Raw genomic sequence first — 27,470 nt, 5'->3', positions numbered from 1 at the left:
ATTATATAAGAAGTTTCAAATGTAGGACCACACTTAAAAAAAATTAAAACATCAACAGAATGCAAAACTTCATCTTTGATCATAAAGTTATCATTTTCAAATTTGAGAATAAGTATTTCTCTAAAGAGAAGACACTTGTTTGCCAAGTTTTAGTCCATAGGATTGTTGGCTCAGAAGTAGAAATTAGTATAACTTGCTTTTACTCACACTTGTTCTTTTAAACTTGTGTGGTTTGTTTTTAGGTTTTTTTTTTGCTTTTAGTATTTTGGTTTGTTTTGTTTTTTGTTTAGTTTTGTTTTATGTGAGTGCAAATATAGAAACCAAAAAGTAATGTGGTAAGAGATGTGAGTGCAAATATAGAAACCAAAAGTAATGTGGTAAGAGATGGAATTAGCAATGCTTTGGTTGTCTCCCTGTTGAGTTTCGTTATAATTATGTTAAGACATCTAAAATTTGGTTCAAATGAAACAGCATTTTAAACAACTGATGTATCTCAGTCTTTTACCAATGTCATTGTCCTGCCTGAACTCCTATAGCCACTGAGCACAAATTTAACTCAAAGCATATGGGTAATACCAGCTTCTTTATGTTTTAAGACTTTTGCAAGTAATAACTCAATGTAATATTTGTCAATAGTGGGCAAAGTATCCCCTTCATGGGCAACTATCATTACTCATTTCTGATCCTATAGAAGTTGCCAATTACTCAATTTTTTTAAAGCACTGGTCTCATTGTTCTACCCTCAAAAAGACATGTTTTCAAGTTAGATTTATTTATTTTTCTGATGCTGTAATATTATGATTTATGAGAAACATATTTTGGTCATTTAGATACCAATATATATTTGGTCTTCCTTCATGGTTCCTGGCTCACAGCTCCCAAAACCCTTGGAATTTCCTGGGCAATAAGGGCAATGGGAACATCTTTTGTTATAATATTTGGTCTCATCCTCAGTTCCTGAAATTAGTTCAGAGACATAAAGATGAAAATAGGTGTCATGTTATTGATAACAAACTCCTTTCCACCACAACTGGGTTTGTGTTAATGAGGTGACTTTTGGAAAGCAGCTTAGGATGGAAGCTGGTTGCTAGGGGAACGAACCAACAACGAGCATGGGGGTGCAAATTTCAGACCCATTCCCTGATTTCTTGGGGAGGGAGAGAGGATGCAGATTAAATCAGTCATCAATGGCCAATGATTTCATCAAGCATGCCTACATAATGAAGTCTCCATAAAATCCTAAAAGGGTTTGGAGAGTTTCTGGGTCAGTGAATGTGTGTAGATTTGGGGAGTGTGCACCTGGAGAGGACATGGAAGCTCCTCACCCTTTCTCCACACCATGTCCTATATATCTCTTCCATATGGCTACTCCTGAGTTATACCCTTTTATAATAAACCAGTGACCCAGTAACCAACATGGTTCTCTGAGTTCTGTGAGCAACTTTAGCAAATTAATCCAATCCAAGAAAGGGGTATGTTGGAACTTCTGATCTATAGCTGGTTAGTCAGAAGCCCAGATGACAACCTGGACTTGCAACTGGGATCTAAAGTGGAGGGCAGTCTAGTGAGCCTGAGCCTTGAACCCGTGGAATCTGATGCTATCTCTGGGTAGACAGTGTCAGAACTGGGTTGCATTGTAGGGCACCCAGCTGCTGTCTAAGAATTGCTTGGTGGTGGGGGTGCCTGGGTGGCTCAGTCGGTTAAGCGTCCAACTTTGGCTCAGGTCATGATCTTTTGGTTTGTGAGTTCGAGCCCCAGGTTGGGCTCTGTGCTGACAGCTCAGAGCCTGGAGCCTGCTTTGGATTCTGTGTCTCCCCATCTCTCGGCCCCTCCCATGCTCACGCTCTCTCTCTCTCTCTCTCTCTCAAAAATAAATAAATGTAAAAAAAAAAAGAAAGAAAGAAAAAGAATTGCTTGGTGGTGGAAACCCACACTCACCCAATATAAAATTGGGGTCCAGAACAACCTTTAGATGCCTTCTTTGCTTTATTCCTTATTTCTTCCTAAGAAAGGCAGAAATGATATTTTAATCATTTTGATCGCTGACACTTTTTGAGAGTTTGATGAGTCACAAACCCTCTCCTCAGAAAAATGTATATTAGACACAAAACTGCATGAATTTTCAGGGAATTCATGGACCTCCCTGAAGTTCACCCACATATCCAACAGGGATCTGGGGACTCTGGATTATGAGCTCCTGCATGGTGGACCTTTGCAGGTTGGCTGGTTAGGATACTCCCTCATCAAAGAAACTGGAAATAAGAGGCAGAGGACTCTAGAACACTAGAGAGTGCCCTCAGTGTTCCTACTCCATGACCATGCAGTTTCCTTACCCATTCACTGTATCTGTTAATCTCTGAACTGGCTGAACCAGAGAGCTATGAGCTACTCAAGCTTTGGGATCCTGAATATTCACATAATTACCCATACCCTCCCTCTCGGTAAGGCAAGATAGCTGTGAAATTCATTCAACTTGTGACAGTTCTTTTAACTCCAAATTTGCTCTAGTTTGAAAATTCTACACCAGTAATTACTTCTGCAACTGGCTAATGCTAATCATTGTTATTGCAGGGAGGCAGCAAAGAGAATGTCATCTATAGTTCAGCAGCAGGAATATAACCCTGGTGACCCTCCACTTTGGTTTGGCTATGATTATGAAGGCAAGCCCCTTACAAGACAACATGAGATACCACCACCTAAAAATGTAGAATGGACAGTGACAGAGTCAACACACAGTAGTCAAGAGGAAGTAGTATGACCTTCAGCCTCAAGCAAGAAGAACAAAAAAATCTAGAACTTGGTAACTTCATTTGACGCAAGTATTTTCACTAGCTGGATCTCAACAGTGTGAACAACCAGCAAATCATCTCCTGATTTTTGTTCCAAATACAAACATTTCTAAATACATTAGTTCTTCTAATTGGTTTAATTGTGTTTTTTTTAAAGCCAAATGAAGTATTGCTACACTGTAAATTTTCCACTTAAATTTACCTTAATCAAACTGATAGTTTTGATGAGATTATCAAATCTAAGGTTACAGTCATATAAAACAACCCTGAGAGATGTGATGTTTTTGACAACCATTTAAAAGCTTTTCTTTACAAAAGAAAGCAGAGATAGCCATAGGAGTCAGAGTAGGAGTTTGAGCCCGGGCAATGGCTTTAAGGATCTGTGATGATATATTATAAAAAATATGGGCATACATTTTTAAAGGAAACCAGGCTTTCTTGTTATTTCTAGACATTTAACAATAAGAACTAAATGCCACTTGACCCTGGACCCATCTCAACATTTGACTTAACAGTCAGGGACAAATTAAATAGAAACATGAACTATTTGTGAATAGAAAGGATGTCTCTGCAATGTTTCAGAAAGATCTCTTTTTAATCACATCTGCACTATAGAGGAATTTTAAAATATGCTATGCCAAAAAAGATGCTCTCCCTATTTTATGCTAGAAGATATGGGTTATTAATTGTGTACCTCCTCCTTATTACTAATTTTTAATTTTTTTGAGAGGGAGAGAGTGCATGCCCACAGGTGGGGAAGGGACAGGAGAGGGAAGGAGAGACTCTTAAGCAGGCTCCATGCTCAGTGCAAAGCCCAACGCAGGGCTCCATCTCACAACTGTGAGATCCTCACCTGAGCTGAAATCAAGAGTCGGTTGCCCAACAAACCGAGCCACCACATGCCCACTCCTTATTAGTGTTAATAAGCTTTCATCTATGGATTTTTACCACTCTGGTAAAAGATAATAACTACAGAATTCAAGTGATCACACGGTGGTATATCATTATTTGATATTATGTGACACTCAATAGAGTCCAGGAGCAAGCACAACTCTGTTCTGACTGCCATGAACAAGCTGTGTTGGTAATACTGGATCAGTCTTTTAACCTATTTCCTCTATTACATACCTTTTTTTTTCCCCCAGTGTAGAAAATATAGTGTTATATTGGTTTTGGGTGTACAATATAGTGATTCAACAATTCCTTACATTAGTCAGTGCTTATCATGACAAGCATACTCTTAATTCCCTTCCCCTATTTCACCCAACCCCCCAAGTCACTCGCCCTTTGGTAACCATCAGTTTGTTCTCTCTAGTTAAGAGTCTGTTTTTATGTTCATCTCTTTTTTCCTCTGTTCATTTATTTTGTTTCTTAAATTCTACATATGAGTGAAATCATGTTGTCTTTCTCTGACATATTTTGTTTAGCATTATATTCTCTAGATCTATCTATGTTGTTACAAATGGCAAGATTTCATTCTTTTTATGGCTGAATAATATTCCATTGTATATATCTACCACATCTTTTTTTTTTTAATTTTTTTTAAAGCTTATTTATTTTTGGGAAAGAGAGATGGTGTGATCTGGGGAGAGACAGAGAGAGAGGGAGGGATAGAATCCAAAGCAGGGTCCAGGCTTCAAGCTGTCAGCACAGAGCCTGACACAGGGTTCAAACTCACAAACTGCAAGATCATGATCTGAGCCGAAGTCGGTCGCTTAACTGACTGCACCACCCAGGCGCCCCTACCACATCTTCTTTATCCATCCATCAATGGACATTTGGGTTGCTTCCATAATTTGGCTATTATAAATAATGCTACAACAAACAAAGGGATGTATATATCCTTTAGAATTAGTGTTTTCATATTCTTTGGGTAGATACCCAGTAGTACGATTACTGGATTGTAGGGTAGTTCTATTTCTAATTTTTTGAGGAACCTCTGCACTGTTTTCCAGTGCCTGCACCAGTTTGTAAGAGAGTTCCCATTAATAGTGCAAGAGAGTTCCTTTTTCTCTATTTCCTCACCACTGCTTGTAGTTTCTTGTGTTTTTGATGTTAGCCATTCTGACAGGTACAAGGTAATATATCTCATTGTGGTTTTGATTTGCTTTTCCCCGATAATGAGTGATGTGGAGCACTTTTCATGTGCCCGTTGGCCACCTAGATGTCTTGTTTGGAGAAGTGTCTGTTCATATCTTCTGTCCATTTTTTAATTGAATTATTTGTGTTTTTTCAGTGTTGTGTAAGTTCTTTATGTATTTTGGATACTAACCCTTTATTGGATATGTCATTTACAAATACCTTCTCCCATTTAGTAGGTTGACTTTTAGTTTTGTTGGTTATTTCCTGTGTTGGGCAGAGCTTTTTGTTTTGATGAGGTCCCAATAGTTTTTGTTTTTGTTTCCATTGCCTCAGGAGATATATCTAGAAAGGTGCTGTTATTGCCAATGTCAAGGAAATTACTGCCTGTGCTCTCTTCTAGGATTTTTATGGTTTCAGGTCTCACATTTAGGTCCTTAATCTATTATGAATTTATTTTTGTGTATGGTATAAGAAAGTGGTCCGGTTTCATTCTTTTGCATGCAGCTGTCCAGTTTTCCCAGTACCGTTTTTGAAGACACTCTTTTTCCCATTTCCCATTGCCTCCTTTGTCAAAGATTGACCATATAATCGTGGGTTTATTTCAGGTCTTTCTATTCTGTTCCACTGATCTGTGTCTGTTTTTGTCCCAGTAACATACTGTTTTGATTATATTACAGCTTCATAATATAATTTGAAATCTGGAATTGTGATACTTCCAGTTTTCTTTTTCTTTTTCAAGATTGCTTTAGCTATTCAGGGTCTTTGGTGGTTCCATACAAATTATAGGATTGTTTGTTCTAGTTCTGTGGAAAATGCTGTTGGTTCTTTATCTCTTAAATGAAGTTAATCACGGTCTCTTTGTTCCCCCAAAATCGGAAGCAAGGATAAAACTTAAGGTAAAGAATATGAAAATTATTTTGAAAAGTTTAAAATGGGCTGCACAAAGTATGATTATAATACCTTGTATTGCCTAAATGTTTTTAATAATTCTCCCCTTTTTAAGGTTGATTTTGAAAGAGTTTCTGAAATAGGATAGTATCGTTTAGCTTATAGAATGGTTCCTAGAAGTGGACTGCAAGGGAATCAGCTGAGTAGGAAGCTTTCTGAAATGAGCCAAGAGATTTAAGATGACTTAAGAGGGTAATTTTTAAATCTAGAGATTTTTGGCAGCTGCAGAAAAATATGCTTCTGATCCCTAAGTGTCTGCTCCCTAAGTATTTCAAGCACACAACTGGAGAGACCTATAAAAGAGGCAACTGCTTTTTAAAGGAATAAAACCTGCATGGGGAAGATCAGAATAAGGAGAAAGACACCCTGTTATATTCTCTAGAAACCAAGTAGGGTGTTTGGTATTTAACTGTCAAAGCTCGCTCTAAAACTCTTTTGAGTAAGATCTTTTAAACAAAACAGGAGACACATTTGGAAAGACACATTTTATAACCACACAAATGAAAAAAAAAGGGGGGGGCAGGTGTTAGAAAAAGTGGGCTATAAAGCAGTACCAAGAAGCAGAAGGAACAGGTGGTGAAATCTTCAAGTACTCAGTGCAAAGTACTCAAAATATCCAAAATATTACCTAGGTCTTCAACCCTTAGGCATTTGCCATAGATAGGTGACTGGTCAAGGGAGCAAAATATGGCAGCTTTTCCTTTCTGTTTGGACTTAACTATGTGGTTCATATATGCACAATTCCTTTAAGAATTTTAAGTACAGTTTACTGCTTGTTATGCTCATGACCTTTCCAGCTGTTGTTGACTAATTTCATAAACTTTATTTTTAATCATGAAAATATATAATTGCATGAGGGTGAAAAGAGATTATAAAAAATTGCCTCATTGCCTCACAGTTTCCTCTACTTAATAATCTAACACACACACACACACACACACATCACATCAAACATACTAACATGAGTACTGTCCCAATTTCTTTAATAAATTTTGATTTCATGAAGATTGAACTAAAAGGAGACTTTGAGATATTCCACAAAGTTCACTTTTTGTTTCATAAATATGAAGTTAAAAATAGACAGGACTCTAAACAAATATTAAGAGACTATTATAAGTCATAATATTTTAAAAGGTTTATTATAGGCGCACCTAGGTGGCTCAGTCGTTTAAGTGTCTGACTTTGGCTCAGGTCATGATCTCACAGTTTGCGAGTTTGAGCCTTGCATTGGGCTCACTACTGTCAGCATGGAACCTGCTTCGGACCCTTTATCCCTCTCTCTTTCTGCCCCTCCCCTGCTTGTGCTGTCTCTCTCAAAATAAATACATAAACTTAAAAAAGAAAGAAAGAAAAGGTTTATTATAAACCACTGTTTAAGAGCTGATTTATCCTAACCATAAAAGACATAATCTGAAAGACAGGTCTATTCAGTCTTATGTAAATTAAATGTCCCAGGAGTAGACAGGTAAGCTTGAAAGAAAGAGAATTTATAAAATAACTTTATACAGTACACCATTGTAAAAATAAAAATCAATCTTCATACAGCAGGCTGTAAAACAGTTGAATGTTTCTCCTCTTCCCAATGCATTGTATCTTAGATTATGCAAAAAGAATTAAGAATCAGTAGCAAATGCATCATTTTTATGATGTATTTTATTGACAGCTTACATTTACATTGATGTCATAAGAAATACTAACATGTTACAAGAGAGTTAAAGTGAAAGAAATGCTTCTTTACAAGATAACTGCTGCCCATGACCTATGCTTTTGTATAATCTTCTCTTCTTGAGTATAAATGGAAATTGTAAATATGATGAGCGAGCATTCCCATGATTATGTTACATCACAGAGCAAAACAAAGATTATTCTGGGAAGGCCTGATCTAATCAAGCAAACCCTTTAAAAGCAGTTTCTCCAGCTGGTTGCAGAAGAGGTCGGATATTCAGTGCATGAGAAGCAAGTGCTGGCTTTAAGATGGAGAGGGCCACATGAGGAATGCAAGTGGCCTCTAGAAGCTTAGAGTGATTACCGATGGACAGCAAGAAAAGAGAGACCTCAGTCATAGTCACAAGGAAATGGATTTTGCCAACAATATGAATAAGCTTGAAAGTAGATTTTTTCCCCCCAGAGGATCTAGATGAGAACTAGAGTCCAGACTTGTGCACCTTGAGGAGAGAGCCTAGCTATGCAGAGCTCTTGACCTACAGAACTGTGAGCTAGTAAGTAAACGCTATTTTAAGTTGGTTACGTTTATGGTAATTTATTGCAGGGCAACAAAAAATGAATACAATAGCTAAGTACAAATTTTGAAAAGGTCTCCACAAGACAATTCACTAGTATTCATTCTAAATTGTTTTCAACATTTATATGAACTGTGGTATTTGCATTTTTGTAGTCTTAGATCTGCTGATCATTGTTAAAAATTATAAATAAAATTCAAACCATTCTTAGTCCTGCAGTTTCAGGGACTGAAACCAGCTTTGACTTCTAAAATTTATAGTGCCTTTTGGGGCATCGGCCTTAATCCATTTTTCATGTTTGCTTGCTTGATTCATGAGCCCTGAAACACAAAATTGCATAAAGTTATATCTTCATTGACAAGAACAATATCCGACTATGACATAGATCCTAACAACACATCTCTGAAACTAAAAAACACTTTGGAACAGCAAAAATCTTAGTAAAGACAGTGTGAGTCAGGAAAGAGTTGCAGTTACCTGGGCTTATTCCCTCCTTTCATTTTCTCAGAACAACTGAAAGGGAAGCTACTCTCTTTTTATCTGTATTTTTTTGTGTGTGCAGGTTTTAAAAAGAGGTTTATTTAAGTACAATTGATAAAAGACATATGCAATACAGTAAACTTTGGAATATGTAAAAATCTGTGGAGTCATCTCTTAAATCAAAATAATGAATACATCTATCACTCGTAAAAGTTGATTTTTGCTCTTCTGTCATCTTCTTGTCCCTTCTCTGTCACCTCCAGATACTCCCCCATGAAACCCCCATCACTGATCTACCCCCCATCACTGGTCTACTTTGTGTCACTATGGATTAGTTGCATTTTCTAAAATTTTAATAAATGGAATCATACAGTATGCATTTTATTCTTTTTTAAAAATCTAGGCTCTTTCACTCAGCATAATCATTTTGAAGTTCATTCACACTGTACTAGGGATGAGGTCATTTCCTGACACGTTTGAATGCTCATGGGCACCCTGTGCAGATCCTTCCTCTCTGGAATTCTTTCTTCTGAAATCTAGCAGCCCTGGTCTCCCGAGATGCTCAGCTCAGTCTCCACTTCAGGAGTCTGCTGGGCTCTGTGTTACTGCTCCCTGCCCTCAAAGTCATATGCTGTAGCAGTGATACAGCTCACCTGGTTTATTTCTCATCTCTGTTCTTTTAGTTCTAGGTTTTTTTTTCTCTTTCAATCAAGGTAATGAAGGTGATATACCTCGTCTAAAGCTCCAGTGCAACTCTGAATTTAAGAGACCAATCAAAACTGTACTGAGGAGGACTGGCTGCCCCACATCAACACGCCCTGTTCGCGGTTGACCCACCCAGGAGTCAAAGTGGTTGGAAGCCTTTATGGCTGAAAGGAATGCCAGAAAGTGCGTGAGTGCAGCCTCTGGGGCATTTTATTCTGTTTTCCAGATCCTGGGGTCTGGAGGCCGTGACGTATGCTCTGGGGTAGGGACTACCGGTGTGACAAAGGGTTTCTGAATGTCTTCCAACGTTGACAGCTTCTCTTCACAATTCCCAGGAGTGTTTTGGGGCACATCTTTCTGTGAGAGTTTCGAGAAGGAAGGGAGCCGTTGGCTACGCCACTGGGTCAAGTGATTGACACCTGGGTGGGCTGCCTGGGCCACCACAGCTTAGGCCCGAGTGGGGACAGGGCTCAACTGGCAATTGAGAAGGACTAAATAAATTAGTTTTGAGAGCGTTGGTCATTTTAAAATTAATGACTTTCGGATTCTTCTCTCTGTACATGGTTCAGTTTACTCTCTGTGTGAGTTATGTATATGCTGATTTTCCTAAGAGCAGCTCTAACCAAGAAGTGGAAATTATTTGAAGCAAAGCCTGGGTAAAGTCTTATGGTTAAAGGTTGCTGAGGCCCAGGAAGACTCATTAAGTTACTTGCCCAAGGTCACAGGCTCTTTGTACTAGCCAGTAGCACAACCTTCAGAATTTCAGTCTCCTCCCCACATGAAGAAACACTACCAACTTAGACCCACGGGGAAACTAGAAGAAATTAAGTGATTAAGATATTAAGCTCCTCCAAATCCTCACCCAATTCTCTGATCTTAGGGCCCTGTTTTAGCATGACAAAACATGAAATACTTTAAAATCATTGGCACCATTTCTTATCTCTAGTTGTAATTTTATAATGCTCTTTTCCAACTTCAGTGATGAAATGTATTAGTAAATAAGTATCACTGAGCTAGTATTATGAGTTGAGGTCTTATTATCCCCACCGCAACAGAGATCTGATTGTGACATTTCCATCTCCAAGCCTTGGTAGCAAGATAAAAAACATCTTAATATCGACCTCATACAGAGTTCTGAAGCCATTTAATATGAAAGTAAGCTTTTTAGTGTTTCAAACTACTGTTTATATTATAAAACCTCAGTCAATTCAGTTAGGATTGATGGGCCTAAGGAGGTGTTAACGTTCATCCCAAATTACCTTAAAATGGTAGGCCTCTAAGGGAGAGGACTTGCTCAAGCCCTCACTCTCGGCCACCTGCCTCCTAGGGAGGAGGAACTGCTATGGATGTGTGAGAACACACTAGACTGTGTTCTAGGTGTCACTGTGCTATGAAAGATTGTACCAGTGAGTTTGGTTCTCCTCTCGTACTTCTCTTGCAAGTTGCCTAAGTGTAAGGGCGATTTCCTATTCTCTCTTCTTTGCCTTCAGACAGGTATAATATCTACCCATTCTGAACATATACATAAATAGCTCTTTTCAACTCACTTCTATACTCTGGCTTCTAGGTAGTGCTCAACCAAGCCAAATACCAGCCTTAGAGGGCAAAAATCTCTTGCCACCTACCTCTGTGATAACATACCCTTTGGTGCTGACACTTTTTTTGTGTGAAGCTTTTTAGGCTTAGTTTAGGGAAATGTGTATCAGCTGTTTGAGTCAAATCTAACAGAACCCAATAAATAATAATACTGCACTGCCAAAAAAAAAAAAAAACTGTACTGAGGAGAGTTGTGAATACACTGTCTCAATTCCTTATATACATTTTCTTTGCTGAATCCAAACACACCAATCAGGAAACAATTTTTCTTTAGCATAGTTTTTCCCTTGTTAGTACCATATGATATTCCTAGCTGATGAAAAGGTGCTTTACACCATCCAATCCTTGTGTCGAGTGCTTTTCTGATACAAATTCTTCTCTGAATTCTTGCCTCCCCTTTAATCTGAGCCATAATCTTATCTATCAGTGTTTTAGAGTTCATTGCATCTTTCAAGTTCCTCTGGAGTTTTTCCTTCCACTTCTCTTGCTATATTTCTTTTTTATTTTTTTAAATGTTTGTTTAGTTTTAAGAGAGGGAGAGAGACAGAGCATGAGCAGGGGAGGGGCAGAGAGAGAGGGAGACACAGAATCTGAAGCAGGCTTCAGGCTCTGAGCTGTTAGCACAGAGCCCAAGGTGGGGCTTGAATCCATGAACTGCAAGATCATGACCTGAGCTGAAGTTGGAATGCTTAACTGACTGAGCCACCAGGCACCCCTTAATGTGTGTGGGGGGGGGGGCAGGGGAGGGAATCCCAAGCAGGCTCCACACTCAGCACACAGTCTGACGCAGGGCTTGGTCCTGGGAACCCATGAGATCATGACCTGAGCTGAAATCAAAGAGTCGGACACTTAACTGACTGAGCCACCCAGGTACCCCTCTCTTCCTAGATTTCAATATCATCATGACTCTACTTCTCATTAAACTGATTAAAATCTCATTCCATTTGGTAAATCCCTGTGTTAGATGTGTTAAAAACAAAACAAAACAAAACAAAACAAAACAAAACACCACAGGCCCAAATGGTGTCTCTTAGACCAAGTTCCCAAACAGATGCTTAATACATAATCTAATTGCAGTTTCAAACTCCCACAGAAACGTAGTCTTCGCTGGTCAGTCAGGAATTTTTAGTCAGTGGCAATGAGACTCTGCCACATGGGACCTCTTCATTCCCCAGAGAATGATGAGGTTCTTTGCATGGGAAGACCCCCTTTTTCCCCCCCTAGAAAGGGCCTAGCCTGGAATAATCCTTTTCTTTTGCTAACAACTTTCTTGGTCCCATCCTCCTTCTGGAAAAACCTTCCATTTTGTACAACACCTCGGTGTGCCCCTCTACTTGCTAGGTGAGGTGCTGCCCAAATCATTAATTGTTTAATAAAGCCAATTAGGTCTTCAAATTTACCTGGCTGAATTTTGTTATTTCACAGAAGCTTCTCTTTTTCCTCCAACTTGTCATTAAGGAGTTCAGCTATGTCAATTTTAATGTTCTTCCTTTTGTGCCTGTGCTGCATTTGGTAGGTCAGGATTTTGAGGTACCTGCACGCAATAGGTTTTCTATAATACATAATTTTTTTCCTAGTAATTCAAATAAATATAGAGGAAAGAATTGGAAATCTTGAACATTGGTTGCTCTAAGTTTATTATTTTCTTACACTCTTTGGCATCAATAGTAAATGATAGTAAGGTTTTCCTAAATACCTAAGATCTTTTCCTTAATATGTTATGTGTCACCTCCCCAATTACGCTTTTCTTGCTTATGGAAAGAGAAGCCAATCTACTCATTTTCTTTTGCAACAGTAGAAGAGGCTACTGTCGGGGAGAAAGGCCTTCCTCTGCCTTATGGTCCTTTTAACTGGACTTAGAATCAAACTGACATGAGACATCTACAGGAGAAAATCAAATTTAGTATGTGTGCATATGGAGAATCCCCACACACATGAAATTCCAAAGACAGTGAGGCAACTTGAAGCTTATATGAGCTAAGGAGAGGGGTGGGGCCTGAAGATACAAAGGGGAGAAGCTCATTAGCAGGAAAGTGAAAGGAGATGCTTTGAAAAACAAAAGTTGCCCCGTTATGCAGGTAAGTTTCTTAGGTAAAGGGGAGTCTCTGTTAATAGCTCTCTTGCTGGCACAGGCTTTCCTTTCCAAAGTAAATTTATGCAGTTGAGGGAGAGGCAGACAGCTTTTACTGCATCTACTGGGTTTTGATTACTTATAACTTGAAATCATCTTTATGCCAAAGTGGCCTTTCCTTGGGCAGCCTGCCCTTGGCCCTCATACTGCACACAGTGCTACTGCTACTAACAAAATGAACACACAGCAATTTTAGGCTAGAGACAATACTCAAAAAACAAGACAGTTTATATTTATACAATTCCACTTGGGTTGCTTGAAAATAGCTTTCTCTATCTTGCCTATAAGTAATTTATTGAAAGCTTTTCATACTCTGGCCTGAATCTGTGGAGACTCCATTCTAATTTGTAAAGTTTATAAATTCCTTCCTACAAAAATCTTGCAACACACACTGGAACTTGTGGTTGCAGAAAACTTGTTCCTTATTTAATTCCCCTTGCCAATGATAATCAGTGTTTTATTGGCCAAAAAAAGGGAAATGACTACCCTATCCCTATGTAGTTTGGCTTCCATTAACTAAATGGGGGGAAGAGTTTCTTCTAAGGACGTTTTTAAACTACAGTGTTTGCTCTCTAAATCCACCCTGTCCAAATCTACCCAAATATATGAATCTCCAAGTTCTTTTATTTCCCCCCAAATACTTAGTTGAGAAGCATTAGTCATTATTTAACCCAAAATACACCTGATCTAATCAGCACTCTCTGTGGATAAAGATAGGGCTCTAAGTAGTAATTTGCAGAATTTAATTCTCTTGTTTAAAATTAGGCTTAAAAAGCTTCTTCACTAAGGTGAGATTCTCCCTTCCCCTCCCCTGTTCCTGACCTCCACCTCCCTTTCCCAACCCTAGGACAGACTTTATTTACATTTGATTCAGAAGGATAATTCTGGTGCTGCCTTATTAGCATATTTAACTTCAATGATTCATAGTTGGAAGATTCCCTCTTTTACATTATAAACACTACTGACCACCTATTATGGGAAGCACCATGCTAAAGTAGTTTACATCTTTATATTCAGAAGATGTACAAAGACATACTAATATGCTCAAAAAGTTTACCAACTGGCTAGGAAAGTAAATCATAAACTTATGAAACAACATGAAAATACTCTGAAATTTTATTATTTTTACTGCATATATTTCACAAATAAAACCTCTAACCATACACAATTCTATAACCAAATATTTCAATGTTGTCAACATTCTACAAGTATTTACAGCCTGCCCTTAACAACAATGCAGCCCCAGGCATCTTAACAAATTATTACCGACAAGAAAATATTTTTGAACTAGTGTTTAAAAAAAATTGTTTTTAAATGCTTATTTGTTTTTAAGAGAGGGAGAGAGACAGAGCACGACCGGGGAAGGAGCAGAGAAGGAGTGAGACACAGAATCCAAAGCAGGCTCTAGGCTCTGACCTGTCAACACAGAGCCCGATGCAGGCTCGAACCCACGAACCAGGAGATCATGACCTGAGCCAAAGTTGGCTGCTTAAATGACTGAGCCGACTTTGGCTCAGGTCATGATCTGGCCCCATTTTTAAACTAGTTTTAATGGTTTCCATCATTATATTTTCTCTCAATTACCTGGAATAACAAAGTCAACAGACCTCTAGACTTCGAGCAAGTAGACAGTTTTGCCCAAGAAGTATTCTCAAAAAGACTCATTGTTCTTCAAATTTTTTATGTTTAATCCCATCCACTGTATTCTTCATCTCAGACATTGTAGTTTCCATTTCTAGAAATCCAATTTTGGTCTTTTTTACATCTTCCATGTCTTAACTTTATTCTATATTCTAATATGTGGAATGCAGTTTTGATAACTTCTTATTTTCCTTCTCTGTTAATTCTGACATCCATATCTGTTCTGGGTGGGCTTCAACTGACATTCCCTTTATTATGAGTCATGTTTTCTTGCCTTTTTGCATGTCTGTTAATCTTTGCTTGGATGATAGACATTGTAAATTTTATTTTTTTCGGTGCTAGATGATTTTGTATTCCTATAAATCTTGAGCTTGGTTCAGAGATGCAGTTACTTGGAAACAGTTTAAGCATTTCATCTCTTGCTTTTATGATTTGTTAGGCAGTTCTGGGGAAATGTTCATTCTAGGGATAATTGTTTCTAACAACTACGTGGTCTACCCAGTGCCCCATGAGTTACGATTTTTTCCAGTCTGGCAGGTGGCACAGGCATTATTCCTGGACCAGTGTGAACACAAGGCCGTCTTTCCTCTGGTACTTCGTCCTATGAACTCTCACTGTCTTGGTCTGTGTGGACCCTCATCATGGTCTCCTCAAATCAGAGAGTCTGCTGGGCTCCACAATGGGTTCCTCTCTCTCTCTGTACTACAGACTGGAGACTTTTTCAAGACAGTAAGCAGGGCTCATTTTGTTTGTTCTGCATCTCTCAGTGATCACTTTCTTTCATTGCTTGATGTATAATGTCTTAGAAACTGTTTATTCATTGATTTTTCTTATTTACAAAATTTTATTATTGTTGTTTTAGATAAAAGGATACAATGAGTCCGTTTTACTCCACTTCTTGCCTGGAAGCCTTCATTGTTTCTTTCTTCTCTTTCTCCCTCTCCCCATCTACCCCCCCCCCCCCCATTACCTTTACTATGCTCTCTAACATCTTATTTTGAAATAATAAAGACTTGCAAGAATCAAGTTGCAAAAATAGTACACAGAGATCCTATGCACCCATTAACCCAGTTCTCCCAATGGTGACGTAACTATAGTGCATTATCAAAACCAAGTAATTGGTTGGCGAAGTACAATTAATTAGACTACAGACCTTACTCAGGTTTCACCATTTTTTGCATGCACTCACTTTTTTACATTTTTGTGTACACTGATATGACATTTTATCACATGTATAGATTTATAACCATCAATATAATCAAGATATAAAACTGTTGTATCACCACAAAATAAGTCTCTTGTGATATCTTTATAGTCTATCCTGTCTCTGCCCTAACCTTTAGCAACCACTTGTCTATTCTCCATTTCTATAATTTTGTCATTCCAAAAATATTATAATAATGGAATCATACAGTGTGTAACATTTTGAGACTGGCTTTTTTCACTCAGCATGCTGCCCTCAAGGTCTATCCAAGTTGTGTGTATCAATAAAAATTCCTTTTTATTGTTGAATTGTATTCATTGCACAGACATACTACAATTTGTATAACAATTTACTGATAGATATTTTCATCATTTCCAATTTTGGGGTATCACAAATAAAGTTATACTTTTTGTGTACAGGTTTTTATGTGAACTCTAAGTTTCATTTCTTCAAGACAAATGCCCAGGAGTATAATTGCTGGATCATATGGTAGTTTCATGTTTAGTTTTTTAACAAACTGCCAGACTGAATTTTAGAGTGGATATATCATTTTACACTCTTAACAGCAATGTAAGAGAGATCCAATCTCTCCACATCCTTACCAGCATTTAGTATTAGCAGTATTTTTTATTTTATGTATTCTAAGAGGTAATATCTCATTCTGGTTTTAATTTGCACTTCACTAATGGCTAGTGATACTGAATGTTTTTGTGTTTTTATTTGCCATTGTATATCTTCTATGGTTGCACTGTTTCTTAAATCTTAGGCAATCACACTTTTATGGACACAAATCATTTTTCTTCATTACTGGGAAGAGTACATTCAGCGTAAGATTTGACTGTGATTCAGTATTTCTTAAATGACCAAAATAAATACAAATACAAAAACAAACAAAAATCCCCAGGCATTACAAACAGAATTCACATGCTCTAAGACTGGGACCTGCACTTTGATCTCTAGGTTAGGGGTAAGCAAATTATAGCCCATGGGCCAAATCTGGCCTGAGGCCTGTTTTTATGGCCTAAGAGCTAAGAATGACTTTTACATTTTTAAGGGGTTATATTAAAAATAAAAAGACTATGCAACAGAAACCGTATGTAGCCTGCAAAGTCTAACATATTTACTATCTAGTCTTACACATAAAGTTTGCATATGAAAAGAAACAAAACCTGGTCTTTTTTGGTAAACATTAACAAATAAAGTTCATGTCTAATTATCTGTGACATTCCCAGAACTTTAACAAAATGATGGGGAAACAAAAACACATTAAAAGCACAATCTGGGGCACCTGGGTGGCTCAGTCGGTTAGGTGTCCTACTCTTGATCTTGGCTCAGGTCATGATCTCATGGCTTGTGAGTTCGAGCCCAAAGCTGGGCTCTGCACTGATGACATGGAGTCTGCCTGGGATTCTGTCTCTGTGCCCCTCACCTGCTTCTGCTCTCTTTAAATCTCAAAATAAATAAATAAACTTTAAAAGCATAAAAAATCTGAAGGCAGTTTTTCTACATTAACTCCCTGTTAAAAGTATTTTTTAAAAATGTTTATTCATTTTTGAGAGAGTCAGAAAGAGAGAGACAGAGAGACAGAGCGTGAGTGGGGGAGGGGCAGAGAGAGGGAGACCCAGAACTCGAAGCAGGTTCCAGGCTCTGAGCTGTCAGCACAGAGCCCAATGTGGGGCTCAAACCCATGAACCATGCCACCGTGACCTGAACCAAAGTCGGACATTCGCTTAACTGACTGAGCCACCCAGGTGCCCCCCTGTTAAAGTATTTTTAAGCAGACAGCCATAAGTCTATAGCATTCTTCATTCTCTTACTGAATTTCTTCCATGTCATCCTAAAACACATCTACATGACTGATAAATCCACATGCTATAAGCTTGGAGAAAACTCAAACTTCAGAGTATTCTAAAAAAAAGAATTATTTCTATGAGTCATAATAAAACACTAGATTTTTCCCCCCATTTGGAGGTAAAGCACTGTCTCTAGATCTAAAAGTGGCATTCTGTGGGCTTAGTCCCATTTCAACTTCTTTTCCAACTCATGAATCAGTTTTCCATTATAAATCACAATACCATTCAATGTATAACTCTCTGGCCTGAAAACAAGCTGAGAATTCTATTTTGGCTTGGTGGCCGGATCCCAAATGAATTTATTTTTTATATGCTTTACATTTCTAGTTTTACTAAAATAAAATTAACCCAGTAGTATCACCTTCTATACTAAGCAGATGAGGACACGCATCATTTGGCTGGCAACACGCTTTATCTCTAATACTCTCTAAACATCTAAACTGGGGCTTTTAAGATAGAAAGACTTTGTACCACATGCAGTTTTGGGCTCAGAGAATGTTATTATATACCACAGTGAGGTTTTATATCTAAGTTGATGAACCAAGGCTAAAAGCTAATGGAGAAGTCAGTTTCTTACAAGAAATATCTTACCTAAGCCATTCACCACCTGTTGAATTTGCTATATGTGGGTAGAGCACAAAACTTGGAACCAAGGATCTTAAAAGGATTAAAAAATGCACTCCAAAGAATACATGCTGCACACAGCTTTTAAAGTAGGTAAATGTTTCAGCCTGAGCTTTCTTTTGACCTCAGAATAGCATATAATACTTGTAAGTCATTTTAAGAATTGTGCAATGTACAGTTATTAGTGACAGCAACAGCAAGGGAAATCATGAAGCAGGAAATCAAATAAAATTACAAGGCTGACACATCAAACCCTGTGGGAAGCCTGAGCCCTAGGGACTAATTTTTACTGGCATGCTTCTTGCAGAAATCATGCAGAAGTCATGCTACAGATACAATCCAGACCTCTTAGCAGTGAGGGTATTTCTGTTTCTATGCCTCATAGGCTCTGTAAGGAAGGCCCAGATGAGCTGAGCTCAGCTGCCTATAATAACAACTCACATATAAAACTGCTCATTATTTCCAAAACTGGGTTTCAGATTGGAAATCTCCACAAAAAAAGCAATCTGCCCTGATTTTCTAGGCCTCTTAAATTATTCCATCCATCTGATAAATAAGGTCTGTGGCCTTCTGGGCACCAAACAGTTTTAGAATCAAAATGAAACATTAAAGTTTCTGTAAACTCAGTCACTTGTTCATACGGCTGTCTCCAAAAGGGACTGCCCTGTCTCTATGTGAGGTCTCTCTGCACAATTACTCTAATGGATTTAACCTACTATCAGAGACAATCTAGAGATACATCTGGGGCTTGTAGTAGGTCATGTGGGACTCTACAAAGAAATTCTGCTGATCAGTACCTAGATTCTTGTGTTGTGAGCAGGAAATAAACTTTGTTCTGCAATGTAGGCCTTTCTGGTTTAGGAAGGTGGGGCTAGAGTACAAGACACATAACAAATCACACACAAAAAGAATAGGCTGAGGAGCTTCATAAATACCAATGGGGTAAGCATGTATCTTCTTCATAGCATCCATTTATCTATTTCTTCAAGCAAAATTTGTTGAAGGCTTATTTATTTTTCTGTTGAGTTTAAGAGAGATTACTATGGAGTCCAGGCCACAGAAAGAGCTCTTCCGAATTACTGCAGTAGCCTGCTAGTTAGCTTTTCCTTCATTCACCATTGTCCTTTCCAATCTTTCTCCACTCAACATTCAGTGAACTTTAAAAAAAAATTTTTTTTTAATGTTTATTTATTTTTGAGAGAGAGAGAGAGAGAGAGAGCGCGCTGGGGAGAGGCAGAGAGAGACAGAGGCACAGAATCCGAAGCGGATGCCAGGCTCCGAGCTGTCGGCACAGAGCCTGATGTGGGTCTTGAATCCATGAACTGTGAGATCATGACCTGAGTTGAAGTCAGACGCTTAACTGACAGAGCTACCTAGGCACCCCAACATTCAGTGAACTTTTTTTTAAAGTTTATTTATTTATCTTGAGAGAGAGAGAGAGTCCCAGTGTGGGGCCTAAACTCATGAACTATGTGAGATCATGACCTGAGCCAAAACCAAGAGTTGGACACTTAACCAACTTGAGCCACTCAGGCACCACTCAGTGAACTTTTTAAAAAAAGTTTTTTTAATGTTTATTTTTTTGAGAGACAGATAGCGAGACAGAGAGCAAGCAGGGGAGGGGCAGAGAGAGAGGGAGACACAGAATCTGAAGCAGCTCCAGGCTCCAAGCTGTCAGCACAGAGCCTGACACAGGGCTTGAACCCACGGACCACGAGATCATGACCCGAGCTGAAGTCAGACGCTTAACTGACTGAGCCATCAAGGTGCTCCCCACTCAGCGAACTTTTTAATGCATAGATTTGATTGTGTAAACCCAGATGAAACCTTTTGGCGCCTTTGCATGCACTTAGTTTAAAATCCAAATCAGCCCTATATATCTGACCCCTTCTAAAGTCTCTAGCCTTCTTTTATGCCACATTCCCCCTACTCTCTATATTCTAGCTATATTGTGCTTCTCTCACCTCTTCAAACTCACAATGGTAGTCTAATTTAGATAGGTCACATACATGCTTTCACTGTACCATATACATATCTTTACTACAACATTTATTCCACTTCATTGTGTTCACTGATTTGTCTTGCCTTACTAGGATGTAAAGTTCCCAGATGACAGAGAGACCATACTCTATTATCGTTCATTCCTAGTTTCTAGCAGTGCCTGACTCAAAAGTTTGTTGAGTGAATGACTTACCAAATGAAGGAAAACACAGAAGATAGGAGGAGGAGGAGATAGGCAAGGGAAGGTAACATTTGTTTTAAAATATATTATGCTTGAGGTGGTACTGGTTTAGTGGAATAGAAATGGGCAAGAAAAAAGAGATCAGGTCTGCAGATAGTGATTTTATCCAGTGACAGGACTAGGAAGTGTTCATAAATAATTTAATGAGGTCTTTTTTAATGGCTAAAGTGTTGAGAATAGGGTTTTAAAACTGAATTCAAATGAAATCTAAATTTCATGATTCTATGAGTAACAATAGAAAATGACAAAGTAACTTTAATTTGTAATTTAAACATTAATATATGTAAAATAATTTGATTATGCTATCATGCAGAACATTATTAAACAAATTTATATTATTGCTTTAGACTACTGGGGCCAAAAAGGTTAACTCTATTGTCTCCTTATTAAACTCAAGAGATTGGATCATAAGAAGTTGATTCTTACTACATTAAATACAGTTAAATTTTCATCAAACTTTTACTATGTCACTAAGAGTCTGCCCATTAGGCACTGAGTTAGATCTGAGGGTGGGTGTACAGGTCTTATTTTTATTCTTGTTACGCTTTTTGTTAAGATTCTATGATTTTTAACAGATTGTTTAATTTTATGACATAGAAAACAAATAAAGGCATACCTTGCTTTATTGTACTTTGCTTTATTGTGCTTTGTAGACATTGTATTTTTTTACAAATTGAAGGTCTGTGGTAACCCTGCACTGAGCAAGTCTACTGGCCCCTTCACCATTTGCTACTTTGTCATATTTTGGCAATTGTCACAACATTTTAAACTTTTTCATTATTTTTACATTTGTTACGGTGGGTGATCTACGATCAGTGATCTTTGATGTAACTACTGTGACTGCTTTGAAGCACCACAGATGGCACCCATGTAAGACTGCAAACTTAACTGATAAATGTGTATGTTCTGACTACCCCACGGACTGGTCAGTCCCCCGTCTCTCGCTCTCCTCACACCTCCATAGTTGCTGAGACACAACAATACTGTGCCAACAACATCAGCCCAGTTAACAACCCTACACTAGCCTGCAAGTATTCAAGTGAAATGAAGAGTCACACATCTCTCACTTGAAATCAAAAGCTAGAAATGATAAAGCTTAGTGAGGGAGCCTTGTCCAAAGCCAAGATAGGCTGAAAGCTTGGCCTCTTGTGCCAAATGGTTAGCCAGATTGTGAATGCAAAGTAAGGTTCTTGGAGGAAAATTAAAAGTGTGACTCTAGTGAAGACACGAATGATAAGAAAGTGAAACAGCCTTACTGCTGACATGGAGATAGTTTTTGCAGTCTGGATAGAGGATCAAACCAGCCACTTAAGGATCAAACTAGCCTTAAGCCAAAGCCTAATCCAGAGCAGGGTCCTAACACTCTTTAAATCTATGAAGGTTTAGGTGAGAAAGCTGCAAGAAAAAGGTTTGAAGCTAGCAGAGGTTAGTTCATAAGGTTTAAGGAAAGAAGCAGTAACGTAAGGTAACGTAATGTAACGTAACGTAATGTAATGTAACGTAACGTAACATAACAGTGCTCTATAACATAAAGGTGCTAACGTAGAAGCTGCAGCAAATTATCCAGAAGATCTAGCTAAGATCATTAATGAAGGTAGCTACACTAAAAACAACAGATCTTCAATGTATACAAACAGCGCTATATAGGAGGAAAATGCTACTTAGGACTTTAATAGCTAGAGAAGAGAAGTCAACTCCTGGCTTCAAAACTTCAAAGGACAGACTGACCCTCTCGGCACAGGCTAAGGCTGCTGCTGACTTTAAGTTGAAGCCAATGCTCATTTACCATTCTGAAAATCCTAGGGACTTTAAAAATTATGCAAGGGGCGTCTGGGTGGCTCAGTTGATCGAAAGTCTGTCTGACTTTTGGTTTTGGCTCAGGTCATGATCTCGCGGTTTCAGGGTTCGAGCCCCGCATCAGGCTCTGTGGTGGCAGCATGAAGCCTGCTTGGGATTCTCTCTCTCCCGCTCTCTCTGCCCTTCTCTGTCTCTGTCTCTCTCAAATAAATAAATAAAAGTTTTTAAAAAACCTTAAAAATACTAGGCTAAATCTATTCTGCCTGCACTCAATCAATGGAACAACAAAGCCTGGATGATAGTACATCTGTTTACAACATGACTTACTAAGTACTTTAAGTCCACTGTTGAGGCCTATTTTCAGAAAATAAGATTCCTTCCAAAATATGACTGTTCATTAACAATGCAGTGGTCAGCCACTCAAGAGCTCTGATGGAAAGGTATAATGGGATTAATGTTCTCATGCCTGCTAACACAACAACCATTCTGCAGCTTATAGACCAAAGAGCAACTTCAACTTTCTATTCTTATTATTGAAGAAATACATTTCATAAAGCTATAGCTGTCATAGACAGCGATTCCTCCGATGGATCTGGGCACAGTCAATTGAAAACCTTTTGAAAAGGATTCATTCTAGATGCCATTAAGGACATTCATGATTCATGGGAAGAGGTTAAAATTTCAACATTAGTAGGAATTTGGAAAAAGTTGATTCCATCCCTCATGGACAGCTTTGAGAGGGTCAAGGCTTCAGTGTAGGAAGTAACTGCAAATGTGGTGGAAAGAGGAAAAGAACTAGAAGTACAGCCTGAGGATGTGACTGAATTGCTGCAATCTCAAGATAAAATTTGAATGTATCAAAAGGTACTTTTTATGGATGAACAAATAAAGCGGTTTTTTGAGATGGATCTATTCCTGGTGAAGACACTGTGAAGACTGTTGGAATGACAACAAAGAATTTAGAATATTTAGAATATTCCATAAACTCAGTTGATAAAGTAGCAGCAGAGGTGGAGAGGATGGATTCTAATTTTGAAAGAAGGTCCACTGTGCGTAAAATGCTATCAAACAGCATTGCATGCTACAGAGATATCATTTGTAAAAGGAAGAATCAATGCTGCAAACTTCCCTGTCATCTTTTAAAAAAATTGCCACAGCCACCTCGACCTTCAACCTTCAGCAACCACTACCCTTACAGTCAGCAGCAGCCATTGACATCAAGGCAAGAAGATTATATGACTCATTGAAAGCTCAAATGATGGTTATCATTTTTCAGCAATAAAACATTTTTAATTAAGGTACCTGCATTGTTTTTTAGACATAACGCTATTGCACACTTAACAGACTGCAGTATAGTATAAACATAGCTTTTATATGCACTGGGAAACCAAAAATATTCATTTGAATTGCTTTTTTGCAGTGGTCCGGAACACAGTATCTCTGAGGTATGCCTGTATTTAAAACTGAAACCTGATCTCAGGAAGACACTCCACTGCCACCACTGCCACCACCACCACTGCCACACACATTTTTCCAATGCCGTTCTGGTAAGATTTTAAGGAAAACTTTACCAGCATTAATTCTTTTTTTTTTTTTTTTATCGTTTACATGTATTTATTATGTACATATATACAATAAATATTTTAAAAAGTAGTATCAGCCATCAATGCAGCCAAAGGTAATTTAAGAAAATGTGCAAAAGCCATTCACATTTCTGGGACTAAGAAATTGTTATATTAAAAGAGCAAGTTTACAATGTGCCTAATACCAAACCAAATGTGTGTTTATTCCAAACATATAAAGGTAACCTTAAATCTTGCATTCTATGTATTTAGATGATTTTTAAGGCCAACAGTTAGAAAGCAGCTTTACCAGCAAAAAAAAAAAAAAAAAAAAAAAAAAAAAAAATTAATGGTTAAAAAATTTTTTTTAATTGTGGTAAAAAAATGCATAACATAAAAGTTACCATCTCAATCATTTTTAAGTTTAAAGTTCAGTAGTGTTAAGTATATTCACACTGTTGTGAAACAGATCCTCAGAACTTTTTCTTGCAAAATTCAAACTCTATACTCATGGAAGAAGTCCCCATTTTCCCCTTCCCCTACCTTCTGTTTCTATGAACTTGAGTACTATAGATATCACATATAAGAGGAATCATAGAGTATTTGTCTTTTTGTGACCAGTTTATTTTACTTAGCATAATGTCTTCAAGGCTTATGCATGTAGCATGTGACAGGATTTCCTTCCTTTTCAAGGCTAAATAATATTCCATTGTGTATATAAGCCACACTTCACTTAACCATTCATCTACCAATAGACATTTAGGTTGCTTTCACCTTTTGGCTACTGTGATAGCGCTGCTGTGAATATGAGTGTGCAAATATCTCTTGGAGATAGAAAAATATTTTAAATGGCTTTTATCCAATGACAGGTTAGTGAGTAGTTCAAATTAAATGTCTGCATTGTGCTACCGATAAGCAGTTGGAAAAAAAGAGTGTCAAAACACCAAAATGTGACAGTGTAAAGGAATAAAAGACTAAAACTGCAGTTATGTATACCATATTTCTACTCATGTACAGATGACTATTCACCTTACATAGCAAAACGCAGCACCCTTACCAGTAATTATTACACCATCATCTTTATGAGCTTCAGCCATTTCTTGAATGTGGAGTTCTGAGTTCACGTCAACCTCTTTCCCTGATAACTCTAAACGAGCTTGAAGAGAAGATGCGACCTTGACAAGAATAGAGCCTGTAATAAATTTAAACGAGTTTATTAATGCAAAGAAATCAAAAGTACCAAGGGCTATTTGGAAAATGATTGAAAGGGCAGCATTGCTCCTAGAACCCTGTCTTTACTCCTTGGCACATTTTATTTAAACAGCAGTGCCTTTTCCTTACTCCCAAGGCATTTACAGTAATTCTTGTCAAGGGTATGAGTCATTAGAACATTATGAACTCCTTCTGCCAAGAGCTCTATCTCGTCAGCTTACCCAATATATCAGAAAAGTGTAGTGTACTACACATGTAGTTTGTAAACAGTATTTACCATTAATTGAGCATTTGCTGAGAGCAAAACAGCTCAATTAGGTTATCTCTTCTAATCTACATATCAACTTTATAAGTTATTATTGTAATCCCAATTTTACTTGCTCAAGTTCCCAATAGCACTAGTGTCGCAAACTAGATTCACTTCAATGACAACAGGGCCCATGCTCATAACCACTGTGGTATTGCACATACTGCTACCTCATCATATTTTAGGACTTTGGTTTTCACTGATCACTATGACACAACTAGAATCCTAAACTCTTGTGTTTTCAGTTGTAACTTGTGTGTGTATGTTGGGGTGGGGGGTGGGGTGGAATGGGGGAAATAACAATAATAAAAAAGGGAACATTTGAATTTCAACTGACTCATGTTTCTTTTCAATGGATATCAGTCTTTTTGTGTATGAGACAAGACATTCAACTTTATTTCCACTACAATCTTATAGTAATTTAAGCTTTTAAAGGAGGAAATAAGAAAAAGTACTCTGTTAGCTAAGTAATAATTTTCCAAAACAATTATATCTGTTGGAGTTGAAGTGCAAATTCATTAACACACTCCTGCTTCAGAAGTTTTTCTTTCTCTGTTTCTCATAAGTCAAATAAAATAAGTAAGAGACCCCTGCCATAAAGCATTAGGTCCATTTCCTCTGTGGACAAAAGTGGTCAGGACGACTTTCATTGTGAATGTTGCAAAGATTCCTTTTAAAATGCACTTATTTATGGGTCACTGTTTGTCTTTTAGTTTGGTTAGCATCAGATTAAGTTTCCCTAATTTCATATCTTCTCAGCATTCCTAACTGAAGCTGGAAAGTCTGAGCTAAAACTGATAAACTCTCATAATCATCTCTCAAAAAGGGGGGAAATAAGGTATATCACTACAACTGGGTTATATTATTTAAAAAACAAATTGCTTTTCAAGATTTAAATGTAAACTACTGACCGGAGATTCCCCATAACAACAGATATGAGGGATTTAAGTTAACAAAAAGTAGATTTCTAAAACCTTTTTCTAGGACTTTTTATCTCTAAACAAATCAAATGTGGTAATTTTATGAACACTTTTTTCTGTTTTTAAATGAAAAAGCGATGTTAAATATGTGAGAGCTTTAAAAATGTTAAGCAAAATAGGGGCGCCTGGGTGGCTCAGCTGGTTAAGCGTCTGACTCTTAGTTTCAGCTCAGGTCATGATCTCACAGTTCATGAGTTAGAGGACCACAATGGGCTCTGAACTGACAGAATAGAGACTGCTTGGGATTTTTCTTTTCCTCTCTCTCTATCCCTCCCCCGCTTGCTCGTGCTCTCTCTCTCTCTCCCTCAAAAAATAAATATATGAACATAATTTCTTAAAAAATTAAAATGTTAAGCAATACAACTAGCTCTATCCTTATCTTTCTCCACATTCTTAAAAACAAAAATCATCACTACCAAAACTACATTACTGTCTGTGAAAGAATTCTCATGACTTGAAAAATTTTCCAAATCTCCCATCTTTAACACTATATTGTTTAGAAAAGAGAACTCTTGCTATATCTTCAACCTCTTTCACTTCATAAACTATTTTCATGGTTACTGACATCAATCCACACTGGTCGTGGAGCCTACTTAAATAAAGTTTAAGCCAACTCGGGGCTTGAACTCATGACCCTGAGATTGAGACCTGAGCTGTGATCAAGAGTCGGACGCTTAACCAACTAAGCCACCCATGTACCCCTCAATACCATTTTTTAAAATTAAAAGGTGAACTAATACTAATTGTACCATTTACTGAAGACATACTATATTAAGAACAGTGGTTTTATCAAGGACAAATTTTAAATGGAAAAGGAAGTACTGAGATGCAGGTCTGACTCTTAAGCCTATTAAACATGGCCTCTTTGAAAGAATTAATAAGGTCATCATGTTAACTCATAGGAAGAGAAAACAAGCATGCAACATTCTTTTTCGCATGGCAAAATTAAGAACATCTAAGAGACTCGAGGGTTTGGCTCCCGAACCCTATAGCAAGATAGCAGCAGAGTTGGAAAGGATTCTAGATGTCTTTACTAACCATTAAGCAACAGAATCCTGAATAATTTTCCATTACTCT

The 27,470-nt window shown here is 37.8% G+C and overlaps 2 protein-coding genes across 9 annotated transcripts in view; one reads left to right on the top strand and one right to left on the bottom strand.

Annotated features, from left to right (window-relative positions):
* FBXL13 (F-box and leucine rich repeat protein 13) overlaps positions 1-2,932 on the top strand; it is a 208,570-nt gene extending 205,638 nt beyond the window's left edge. For 3 of the 4 annotated variants that reach the window (XM_053218585.1, XM_053218587.1, XM_015069740.3), the window contains one exon: positions 2,572-2,931. In XM_053218585.1, the coding sequence (XP_053074560.1) occupies positions 2,572-2,758 (187 nt within the window). In that variant the 3' untranslated portion in view covers positions 2,759-2,931. Of the gene's footprint in view, positions 1-2,571 lie in introns of all 4 variants that reach the window. The other variant, XM_053218586.1, reaches the window with a different exon arrangement.
* The window catches only part of FAM185A (family with sequence similarity 185 member A), a 149,748-nt gene that overhangs the window by 67,614 nt on the left and 54,664 nt on the right, over positions 1-27,470 (bottom strand). For 2 of the 5 annotated variants that reach the window (XR_008296894.1, XM_053218589.1), the window contains exon 7: positions 24,952-25,086. Coding sequence is in view for 2 of the 5 variants with exons in the window: in XM_053218589.1 (XP_053074564.1) it covers positions 24,952-25,086 (135 nt within the window). In the remaining 3 variants the exon portion in view is untranslated. Of the gene's footprint in view, positions 1-1,938; positions 2,004-7,457; positions 8,380-12,240; positions 12,375-24,951; positions 25,087-27,470 lie in introns of those variants that run through there. The other 3 variants (XR_008296895.1, XR_008296896.1, XM_015069738.3) reach the window with 3 other exon arrangements.

This window comes from Acinonyx jubatus, chromosome A2 (genome assembly GCF_027475565.1).
Source record: "Acinonyx jubatus isolate Ajub_Pintada_27869175 chromosome A2, VMU_Ajub_asm_v1.0, whole genome shotgun sequence".
In the NCBI taxonomy this organism is placed as follows: domain Eukaryota; kingdom Metazoa; phylum Chordata; class Mammalia; order Carnivora; family Felidae; genus Acinonyx; species Acinonyx jubatus.
Note: the sequence above shows the minus strand (reverse complement) of the source record. Positions and strands in the feature narration are given on the sequence as shown.